A 12,677-nucleotide genomic window follows, 5' to 3' on the forward strand; every position below is an offset into this window, starting at 1 on the left:
AAAATAGAAGTAATAATATCCGTGTACACAAAGGGCAAAGTCAACTTAGTCAACTAAATTCAACTTATAGCAGAGAATAACACGGCAGAATGCTCCGCAGCCTCTCGGCAAGGTCTGAGGCCATTTATCCCCACATCTCCACGGGACCTGAGAGGAAGAGACCAATAGACCAGAAGAAGAGGGGACATTTCCAGACCAGACAATTAGTGCACCACCATAAATATGGGCGCGTAAAGGCACGCTCCCATTTACCGGACTGACACGACACGGCTCCAAAGTACTATTGTCTCACCGCTCCAAACAAACAATTTCTTCCCACTACACACTCAGAGGTCGAACTGTCGGCAATCCGACTTGGTATAAGAAAGGGTTAGAAGGGACACAATGTGCTTCATGCAACATACAGAGCGCTTCATACATTTCCATAAAATCATACCAAACAGCTAGTCTGCATTATACAGCTGTTCATGCCAGTAAGCGATGCGCTGAACCCGCATTGAATGGCGAGTGCGCCCGCTGACTGACAGCAATGCGGGAATAGTTAACGAGGCACGGGAGAGCCTGTTCACACCTACGATCACTGGATGACTCGCTCTACCACTCCACTACTGAAAAAAGACATGTTGAAGCTCGTTTAAAGTTTGCCAAACAACATTTGGACAAGTCAGTGAACTACTGGGAGCATGTACTCTGGTCAGATGAGACCAAAATTGAACTTTCTGGCCGTCACACAACACACCATGTTTGGAGGAGAAATGGCCCTGCACATCACCTGAATAACACTATACCAACAGTGAAGTTTGGAGGTGGAAGTATCGTGGTGTGGGGCTGTTTCCTGACCCACAGCCGCCCACAGTCACGCGGCTGTCACACCGAGTCAGGCACAGCCGGCCAGTAGAGGTCACTGGTAGACCCGTCTCCAGCCTCTGTGTTTCACATAGCTTATGGCATCAGTCCAAGCTAAAACCTCGTCATCCGTCAGGGATTAGCTGCAGTGACCTCTCTTTAATGACGGCTTTCCGCCAAGGGTGAAGAGCACAGCGAGTTCGTAGCAAACTTGACCTTGTGCACCTGTCCCTGTGGGAGCTTGGGTCAGTGATATTCTACTGTATGACCAGGCTGTTGCTGTTTAGCCTGCAGTAGTGTTTGCTGTACCACCTGTTTATCTGTTTATTTATTTGATTATTTATCTCTCTCACAGAAGTTGGACAGGTTCCTGACTCTTTACCCATGGAGTCAATATCGCAGCTTGTAAATTAATTAATTCCACACCCTGCTAATCCAACCTCAGACATCCGAACCCATCGGGAGTGAGGGTCACTGGGATATCTGAAATGTTCGTAACTCTGAAAGTGATGTCAAAATACAACAAAATAGAATATTTGTTTTGTTTACACTCAGAAAAGATCAATAAATACACTCAGAATAAATCAAAAAATCGAAAAGGCATTGAAATTACAATCAAATAACCAACTTTGCTTTTTGTGCTAACCATCATGTAATATTACAGTAAAATGTTCAATTTGATGACTACTTACGGCTACGTCCGGTTTTCACGCCCGTTTGGTTGAATGGACTGGGGCAGCTGTAGCTCAGGAGGTAGAGTGGGTCGTCCAACGATCATAGGGTCGGCGGTTCAAATCCCAGCTCCTCCTGACGACATGTCGAAGTGTCCTTGGCAAGATGCTGAACCTCGAATTGCTCCCAATGAGCAGGCTGGCACCTTGCATGGCAGCTGCCGCCATTGGTCTGTGAATGTGTGTGGATAAAAATGCTATGTAAGTGCAGTCCATTTACTTTTTGGATGTCTGATGTTTGGATCTCTGATGTTCTGTTGTGTTTGTATCCCCCCAGAAGCTGCTCAGAGCTTTACCATACGCCCGTGGTGGAGTTCAAGCCGGACCACGAGGGTGGTCCAACCCCATTCAGGATGGCTGCCGCGGCCTGGCGCCGTGTCTCTGCCGTGCCTGTTGGGCAGCCACCCTTGACCCGGGCCTCGCCAACCCAGGGACCCAGTCCTGGCCAGCAGATGTTCCAGTACGTCCACGGGACCATCTCACGTAGCACCTCCTTCGACAGGAAGCTCCAGGATGGGACCAGGTAGCCTACTTTTATATTTTACCTCACACTCTTTTTTAGTATTTTTTAAGTAGTTATTTTGATACCTTGCCTGAGCCTGAGCATTCATATTAAGATTGATCAGTCAGCCGTCATGTCCCAGCCTACCTCCCACCACTGCAGTCAACCACACAAACTAGCTGGGACACGCTGTTAGCTTCTAGGTAGGTAGCTAAAGTATCTATAGCATGCTGGGAAGGATCAATTTAGCTAGCTATCTACCCAGCTATTTTGCAGGTATTAGGACCAAAATAATTTAGTCATGCCATGATGGTGAAGATCAACTGCTTTGAATGATCTAGTTATGCTCGTAGCTAGCTAGCTAGATTATTGCTGTTGGTCCTGTGATATTTACTGTAGCTAGCTAGTTAGGTAGCTGAGATAGGCCTACATCAGAGACAGTGTTGCCAGATTGGGCGGGTTCACGCCCAATTGGGCTTCTTTTGATCACGTTTGGCCGGAAAAAATAGCATTGGGCGGTTGGGCTGGAAAAAATAGCATTGGGCGGGCGTTTAAAAATAAAAAAAACTGGCGGGACAGACGGTTCAATTTTATCCAATGATGTTAATAGGGTGGGAGATGTGCACCTGTCTAATAGGGGCGAGGGAGCTCTCCCTGTTCAATGCATTTGATTCACATGGTCAAGGCGAAGGTCGAGGTCGGAGTCAAATCTAGCTCGCTACCCCCGAAGAAACCTAAAGATGCCAACGTGGGGATGTGGGATCAGCAGGTTTCTGTCATGATCACCGCATCGATGCCTTTTGGCTGGAGGTAGAGGCCTTTAAAGATGCCGGAGGAAATCTGTGCTTTCAGGATGTGGCACTTGGCGCAATCATATTGCTCACTCTGCCCATATCAAATGCTCATGTGCCCATATCAAATGCTCATGTGGAGAGAGCATTTTCCCAAGTGACGCTAAAGATGATGGAAGAAATCTCACGGGATTACCGCTGCTTTCTGCCGCATAGACGCGCTCAGTCTAACACGGAGCGGTTTGACGTCTGTTCCACCCTCCCCGACAGCTTTGACTCAACCATCTATTAATACTTGCTAATTAGCAAGTTCACCACATGTACATAGTTTTACATTGACGAGTTACGTTAGAAGTTGGAATGGACTCCTGGCCTGTTCGGCGTGACGGTAAGACATGTTTACTTGATACTATACAGCAGGTGTTTCTGGATGTCGCATCATTGAGTGATTCATTACTTGTGTCTCTGCCTGCTTGCCTGCCTGAGTGTCACACTCCTGACTCGGTTATTGTAGGCGAGCAGGCAGGGTATTCATGGGTGGTTATACAGGTGGTTATATAGGCCTACCATTGGAAGTTGTGTAGCCTAGTCCACTTGTCACATTCTGCGGTTTCTTGTCACCACTAAAGCTTGTTATCTAGCTTGTCATCTTGAGTTGCTCTCTTGTCTATGACCGCAGCTCCGCCGTTCCTCTGTTCATGATATATCCATGCTTCTCATGTGTTATAATTTGTTGCCTGCATTATCATTTCTTTGACTATTTGATGGGATTACGCAACTTTCTCTCTGTCATAGGGTGTGTGTGTGTGACATATGTGTAGGCGTGTGTTGCAGTTTACCACGAGTTATTATTATTTTCGGTATTTCAACTGAAAGGCATTTTTCTTAGCATGCACTGCTATATATTATATACTATAATATTTGGACGGTTTTTTATCACATTCGGCGGATTTTGAGCACTCATTGGGCTGGAAAACATCACACCAATCTGGCAACCCTGATCAGAGAGCAGAGCTGAAGAGCACCCGTTCAGCTGACCCCAGCTGTGTCGAACCCAGCTGCTCATAAACTGCAACGGTGATGCACCACCAGTATGTTTGACATTTGTCACCTCTAAGTACTCTGTCACTGTAGCCTACATTCTGACGACATGCATCTCGCTCTCTGAGTGCCCACAGTTGGGTCAATCAAAAGCCTCATGCTCTACTAGGGCTGTCTTCAACTCAGGATTTTGTGATTCGACTCAGACTAGGTGTTCAAAGCGACGCGTCAATGTGTTTTTTCTCTTTCTCCTGGCTATCAGAAAATCACTTGACATCAAGTTTCCGTGATTATTTTGGTTAGGCCTATATTGGTAGCCTATAGAAACAATCAATTGTTGCCAAGGCACATTTCTGAGTAGGTTAGGCTATTTGAAATCAACGAAAATGACAGTTACATAATTACAGCATTTTAAATAGCTAGAATAGCCTGGCTATCGGTTTGTGGAATAAGATGGAGGGATGCTTTGTTTTGTTCAATCTTTTTCTGAACGAACTTTCGTCCATTTAGGTTATGCTTGAATAGCCTTTATTGGGCTATTTTACCTTGATTGGTGTTTATTATTTTCCGTTGAACAAAAAAGTAGAATAAAGTTTCAAAATAAACTAGGGCTGCGAGCAGCAGTGAGCGGGCCCTCGCACCCCATGCGTGTCGGGGTGCTGCGCCGTTAAAGGCTGTGCTATTTCGGTGTGCAGTACTGAGAGAAACTTCCTGTCACCAATAGGTGGCGCTCTAGGCGTGACAATACCGAAGCATAGATGTGTTCAGGACGGTACCTTGATGAAGCGTGAGAAATGTTGAGTAAATCGGATAACGTATGTAGGAGTTATGAGGACTTCCTGTTTCACCAGTAGGTGGCGCTGTAAGTGTGACTCAATACCGACACATAGATGGGTTCAGAAGGCCACCTTCATGAAGCGTCAGCAATTTGGTGCAAATCGGAGGATGTATGCAGGAGTTATGAGGACTTCCTGTTTCACCAATAGGTGGCGCTATTCGTATGACGCAATACTGACACATAGATGTGTTCAGGACAGAACCGTCATGAAGCGTGAGCTATATCGGACAAATTGGATAATGTATGGAGGAGTAATGAGGACTTCCTGTTTCACCAATAAGTGGCGCTATAAGTATGATGCAATACTGACACATAGATGTGTTCAGGACAGAAGCGTCATGAAGTGTGAGATATATGGGACAAATTGGATAATGTATGGAGGAGTTATGGGGACTTCCTGTTTCACCAATAGGTGGCGCTATAAGTATGATGCAATACTGACACATAGATGTGTTCAGGACAGAACCGTCATGAAGTGTGAGATATATCGGACAAATTGGATAATGTATGTAGGAGTTATGAGGACTTCCTGTTTTACCAATAGGTGGCGCTATAAGTATGACGCAATACTGACACATAGATGTGTTCAGGACAGAACCTTCATGAAGCGTGAGATATATCGGACAAATTGGATAATGTATGGAGGAGTTATGAGGACTTCCTGTTTCACCAATAGGTGGTGCTATAAGTATGATGCAATACTGACACATAGATGTGTTCAGGACAGAACCGTCATGAAGCGTGAGATATATCGGACAAATTGGATAATGTATGTAGGAGTTATGAGGACTTCCTGTTTTACAAATAGGTGGCGCTATAAGTATGACGCAATACTGACACATAGATGTGTTCAGGACAGAACCTTCATGAAGCGTGAGATATATCGGACGAATTGGATAATGTATGGAGGAGTTATGAGGACTTCCTGTTTCACCAATAGGTGGCGCTATAAGTATGACGCAATACTGACACATAGATGTGTTCAGGACAGAACCGTCATGAAGCGTGAGATATATCGGACAAATTGGATAATGTATGTAGGAGTTATGAGGACTTCCTGTTTCACCAATAGGTGGCGCAATAAGTATGATGCAATACTGACACAAAGATGTGTTCAGGACAGAACCGTCATGAAGCGTGAGATATATCGGACAAATTGGATAATGTATGGAGGAGTTATGAGGACTTCCTGTTTCACCAATAGGTGGCGCTATAAGTATGACGCAATACTGACACATAGATGTGTTCAGGACAGAACCGTCATGAAGCGTGAGATATATCGGACAAATTGGATAATGTATGGAGGAGTTATGAGGACTTCCTGTTTCACCAATAGGTGGCGCAATAAGTATGACGCAATACTGACACAAAGATGTGTTCAGGACAGAACCGTCATGAAGCGTGAGATATATCGGACAAATTGGATAATGTATGGAGGAGTTATGAGGACTTCCTGTTTCACCAATAGGTGGCGCTATAAGTATGACGCAATACTGACACATAGATGTGTTCAGGACAGAACCGTCATGAAGCGTGAGATATATCGGACAAATTGGATAATGTATGGAGGAGTTATGAGGACTTCCTGTTTCACCAATAGGTGGCGCAATAAGTATGATGCAATACTGACACAAAGATGTGTTCAGGACAGAACCGTCATGAAGCGTGAGATATATCGGACAAATTGGATAATGTATGGAGGAGTTATGAGGACTTCCTGTTTCACCAATAGGTGGCGCTATAAGTATGACGCAATACTGACACATAGATGTGTTCAGGACAGAAGCGTCATGAAGCGTGAGATATATCGGACAAATTGGATAATGTATGGAGGAGTTATGAGGACTTCGTGTTTTATGGCGAAATGTCAAACTTTGGCGGGGCGCCACGGCAAGGGTGTTTGGTGAAAACTAAATTTTTTTGATAACTTTTGATCACAAAGGTCTTAAGATGAAGCTGACCCGATATGAAGTTGATCGGATGAAATCTGTAGGAGGAGTTCGTCGAAGTACGAGGCATGGAAATGGTAAAAACAAGGACAAAATGGCACATAAAGAGCAAAATGGCGGACTTCCTGTTGCATGTTGGGTATAGCTCCAAGAGACATTTAAGTGTGGCTCGATGAAATACATATGCCCACCAAATTTCGTTCGCCTACATCCAACTGAAAGGTGGGGCTCGCCATTTTAAACTTTCCAGGGGGCGCTCTTGAGCCGTTTTGCCACGCCCATTTCCGTCACCAATGAAATATCCGATTTTCACCAGGACTGATGTATCTGCAAAGTTTCATCCGTTTTCATCGATGTTTAGCCCGCCAAAAAGGCATTTGTTTGGGGAGAAGAAGAAGGTAGGAGAATAATAATCCTTCGAAATACAATAGGGCCTCGCACCGCCAGTGCTCGGGCCCTAATTATTAGCCTTGCTCATAATTTCCGCTCCGCTAAAATCCTCTCCGCTGTCTCCGAATGTGTTTGATAGCTTGTTTCAAGTGCAGCCCATCCCTCTTTCTTACATTGTCCATGGTTTGGACCACTAATAATCGAGATAATTAATAGACAGGTTATCAATATCTTAAACATTTTGTCTTCATATCCATTTTGTGACATCGGGAGATTCGTTCCCCCCCATATGTCTAGGCTGAGGGGAGACCGCCGGAGTCGGGAGAGCTGTGAAACTTTCAACTCAAAATTGCAGGCTGCACAATAAAAGACACCTGTTTTCTTGTTAAACATGAATCATCTAGCATTGTCCATCTATTTCGGATGCTGTGGTGGCTGGACTCGGTTGACCTTTGACATTTGGACACTCACAAAGTACTATTATAACACTTCAGATTGAATTCACCAGTACCTACCACAGGGTTCTCCTCCCAAGGACCAACACAATCACACAACCTTGTCAAATGAGGACGAGAAATACAACAGAGTAGAGTAAAAGAAACATACTTTATTACCTTACAATTGCAGCAAAGGGACGGTTACACAGAGACACAAGGGGTATCTGAGTAAGCGCGCCGACTCAAGTCGGAACGTTCTGTATATACTATTCCACACAATACATTGGCGCGTGACTACATGTGTTAGTACCTGATTGGTTGAAACTCATATCTAATGCTTGTCCTATGAGCTTACTACTTTCGTTTTCCATTCAGCCGATGTGATTAGGGTGTTCTCTGTTAGTTACATTTTACTGCAACACAGACAGGCTTTTCATTGTGAGGTTGTGTGTCCTTGGCAGTCAACTTATCTGCTACTGGAACACAGATAATAACTTTTCATGCGTACTACTGTATGTGTTCTGGAAAAGTACAAAGTGTACAGCAGTATTGAAGCTTAACTAGGCCTAAATAGACAGGCCTTGTATTAAACAACTATAATAGCACTTAATCAAAAATACCTTTCACAATGCCCCCATGTTTTTATACAGTTTCACATATCCTACATTAGGGTTAGTCGATTAGGGATAGTCTCCTCAACTGCGCATTTGAATGCTTGCGCGAATCGGCTCATACGTTGGGCAGCAGTCAACAAGGAAATGTTTTGGCTGTCACTAAAGCATTTTCACAGACGTTAGAGCTCAAGCTGTCTATGGGAGACCCTATTTTTTACCATTGGATATACAAGAAGATTGATTTAGGAAAGCAGTGTGATATTCCATTTGGGAAATGCACGTGATTGCTGGCGCATAGTAGGCTAGGCTAGGCTAGACGCTTAGCGGAGGGGAGAGGGGCTCCCTGCCTTCTTCCCTCTGCTATATCAGTCTTAACTCTTCTTTTACAGCCCAACAAATAGCTACGGTAATAGCCTAGGTCTAAAACGAATAATTGGCCTGTCCTTGATCTTAGTCCAGCTCCTAGTCCTTGACAGTGGAGCAGAAAACGACTGCTCGACTTAAAGAATCTCTGTCGACTTAAGGGTCTCCGACTGATGATTCGACGCGTCGACTTTCAGGGGGCAGCCCTATGCTCTACATTAACATATAAAAGTCAAAAGTGCTCCTCTATTGCAAAAAAAGTCATTTGTTTGCTTGATTGGGTGTTGTATAAGCTGGGTGTGTAATCTCTGATCTTAAAACACACAAGGCCTGTCCCACTTTGTCCAGTGCTGCGTTTTTGTCCAATCAGATGTTAGGTTTGAGACAACCTAAATAAGGGCAGGGAAAGGGAAAACTCAGGCTTTGCCTGATTTCCAACAGTGTCTCCATTAGCTTCCATTGAGTTCTGTCTATTTGTATATTAAAGATTTCCCTATAGAATTCTGGATTTAAAATATCTGTTAAATTTTATAATTCTCCTGATGGACACAATGGGGACCTCTGTCCTTAGTGTACCTCGCGCTATAATTTGCATACCCCTTGAATAATTAGGTCAAGGTTTCTAATGTGATTAGCATAACATTAACATGTGGCTAACACATGACTGGAAAAACAAGTTTGAGTCTGACAGGAAACAAAACAACATAACAGACTGTCAGGTTATATTCCACCACCCCCGCAATAACACAGCAAATCAGGCTCTAGTCCACAGTCCCGATCCTGTACCTACAAGAACATATGTTACGGTCAATGTGAGAAAACGGGGAATGTGAGCTTTTCCCGGTTATTGCACACATTCCCCGACCTCGCGGGGAATGTAGGAGAAACATGTGCGTTTCTCACATCTTCCGGGTAATGTGCACATTCTCCGACCTTGCGGGACATGTGAGAAATTGGTTAGTATTTCTCACATCTCCCGTACGGTCGGAGATTGTGCACATTAACCGGGAAATGCTTACAATTCCCGACCTTGCGGTAAATCTAGGAAAGCGCAAACGTATGCAAAACTTCTGCGCAGCCGGGTGGTGGGAGAGGGCTTATGTGACGCCTCAGGGCGTGCACCATAAGAGGCAACGACGGTAGTTGAGCTAACGTTACTGGCGCACACCTGTGAGAGATTATTCGTCTTTTCGTCTGTCTTTCGGCTAGCTAACGTGTAGGGTTCCTTTGGAGGTTCCCACCTTCCTGTGGTTGCAATTTTCTTTTTGCGTTTGTTAACTTGATCACCAGTGTAGGCCTATCCTCCTAATACTACTTACACTGTGTGCAGCATAGGCTATATTACTGTTCAAGGTAGACCACAGACTGTTACTAACTGTAGGGGAGGACCGGGACGAATGAAACACTTTTTGGTTTGATCAGATTTACACAGAAATTAATAAAGATGGAGACTAAATTTTTTGATGACAAACAACTTGTACATGTCCTTTACTAACCTATTAGTTGTAATTTTCGTTCTGTGGTGTAACAGTTCAATTCAAGACGGCCGAGAACAGAAGATGTGCATTGTTTCTCTTGTCCCTGCCGTGCGGGGCGAGTGAAACAGATGAGTGGGACGAGTGAAACAGTGAGATTGTTTTGCTTATTGTGTTGCGTAGCCTCGCGGCTTGTAGGCTAATTATCTTAACTTTCAACACATGTATAATTAGACCCAATTTAATGTTTCTATTAATGCAATTGATGCTATGTATTCGAAAACCATGGGCAAAATGTCTAGCGCTCTCTCGTTCTAAGCGCACGAGCCCTCTCCCACCACCCGGCTGCGCAGAGGTTTTGCATACGGTTGGACTTTGCTAGATTTACCGCAAGGTCGAGAATTGTAAGCATTTCCCGGTTAATGTGCACAATCCCCGACCTTGCGGGAGATGTGAGAAATACTAACCAATTTCTCACATCTCCCGCAAGGTCGGGGAATGTGCACATTACCCGGGAGATGTGAGAAACGCACATGTTTCTCCTACATTCCCCGCGAGGTCGGGGAATGTGCGCAATAACCGGGAAAAGCTCACATTCCCCGTTTTCTCACATTGACCGTAACACATGTTACGATTGACCGTAACACATATGTGGTTAGAATAGATATTATAATTTTTTATTTAACCTTTAATTAACCAGGAAGTCCCATTGAGATGAAGAATTACTTTTCCGTGTCTCCTCACGTAAAAAGCGCCCCGCCGATCACCATGCCTCCATTTCACGGTCCCCTTCTCCCAACAGTAAACGCTGCCGACTGTCTCCCTCAGCTCTCCCCGGCTCCTCTCTCACTACACCGGCTACTAGTGCAGACACGACTAACGTTAGCCTAGCCAGCGCTAGCCATCCACCCCCTCTCGCAGCGACAAATGCCAGCCTTTCAATTTTCTCAACTCCTCCAGAATACATCCTCGTGGGTGATTCCATAGTTAGATCTGTTCCGATCCCCAAGGGCATTGCAATTTCATTTGCAGGTGCTAAAATCCTCGACTTAGTTGAATCGTGGAAAAATATCTGTCTGCTCACACTGTGATTGTCCACGTAGGCATAAACGATATCAGGTGCAGTCAATCAAAGAAAGAACGCAATACCTACGGGTACCCCAAAATCACAGAGGACTTTGAAGTTCTTGCAACAGCGATTGCCAACCTAGGCAAAAACTGCATATTCTCAGGTCTAATTCCCACCTACCGAGGGAACTCAGCCACTTCATCAGCCACTTCGACTATTTCTGGACTGAGAAACGTCTTTACAAGTTTGACAATCTCCACCCCAACATCAACGGGGTATCAGTCCTGGCGAAGAATTTCAGATGCCATATTTCCTCGCTCGAAGATTGACGTCACCAATGCCCCACTCAGTACGAGAATAGGCCTACAGTAGAAATATATTACACCGCAGGCATCCCCCCCATTTCACTTACTGCCGTCCCAATTACAGTCCACCTGCCCGTGTTGTGACGGTAGCAGCCTTTCCACGCGATAGCTCCCCCCTCCCTCTCATCCCAGTTATAGTAAATGATAGGAGTCCACATGTATATCCCCATCATGTGCGGATGTCTGACAGACTACACCTCCGCCCGTTATCTCTGGCCCCCTCTGTTGACAACACCGTCACGCCCACCCCCCATGAAACTGGCCCTTCTTTTTCCACAACCCAAGATGACCCATTTGATCATTTCAACAAAAAAGGCTTGCATATCATCCATTTGAATGTACGTAGCCTGCTACCAAAACTACCTGAAGTGCAATTACTAGCAACAAATACAAAGGCATCTGTGATTGCAATAACGGACAGCTAGCTAGCTTGATGATACGGTTCAACAACGAAATTCAAATACCTGGTTTTGTTGTGACTAGGAATGACCGAAACAGAGAAGGAGGAGGGGTCTGTATGTACATCCGTGCCAATATTGAATTCAACCCCAGAAATGACCTACATAGAGATGACTTGGACACGGTCTGGGTTGATGTGCTGTTACCAAAATCACGCCCTATTCTGGTGGGTTGTTGCTATCGACCCCTAAAATGCTCAAACTTTTTTCATCTCCTAGAAGAATCCTGCGCATATATTGAAATTTTTTTGGATCAAGAGGTTATTGTCACTGGTGATTTTAACTGTAATGTCCACCCAGCTAGTCACATAAACAATGGTCTTTTTGCAGATTTTATGAACTTTTGCTCAGTCTTTGATTTTACACAATTGATTGATGATTTTACGAGTCACTAAAAACAGTAGAACTACAATTGACCTGATATTGACATCGGAAAAATCAGTCAGTATGGGTGATACCTATAGGAATCAGTGATCACTTTGTACTGCACATACTGCACAAGAAATATCGGTCGCAGACAGATAGGAAACCACAGCACGGTCAGGATCAGGTCAATGAAAAATTACAACCTGGAAAATTTCCAACAACTGCTGCAATTGGAAGACTGGAGTGAGGTAACAGAGTGTGACGAAGCTGAGGAAGCTTGGATCACAGTGAAAGATACAGTACAATCCTATCAGTTTTAGACAAAGCTTGCCTCACCAGGCTAATCGGAGTCAAACAACGCTCTGAACACTGGATAGACTCGGACATCTTGAAAGTAATTAGGTTAAGAGACAAAACTCTGGCTACCTTTAGAAAATGCAGG

General features: G+C 44.5%; 1 protein-coding gene across 1 annotated transcript in view; it reads left to right on the plus strand.

Moving 5' to 3' along the window:
* The window catches only part of LOC311311029 (signal-induced proliferation-associated 1-like protein 2), a 107,106-nt gene that overhangs the window by 51,733 nt on the left and 42,696 nt on the right, over positions 1–12,677 (plus strand). Inside the window, exon 10 of the mRNA XM_084440643.1 lies at positions 1,855–2,100. Coding sequence (XP_084296769.1) covers positions 1,855–2,100 — 246 coding nt within the window. The remainder of the gene's footprint in view (positions 1–1,854; positions 2,101–12,677) is intronic.

This window comes from Borostomias antarcticus (genome assembly GCF_949987555.1).
Source record: "Borostomias antarcticus genome assembly, chromosome: 7".
In the NCBI taxonomy this organism is placed as follows: domain Eukaryota; kingdom Metazoa; phylum Chordata; class Actinopteri; order Stomiiformes; family Stomiidae; genus Borostomias; species Borostomias antarcticus.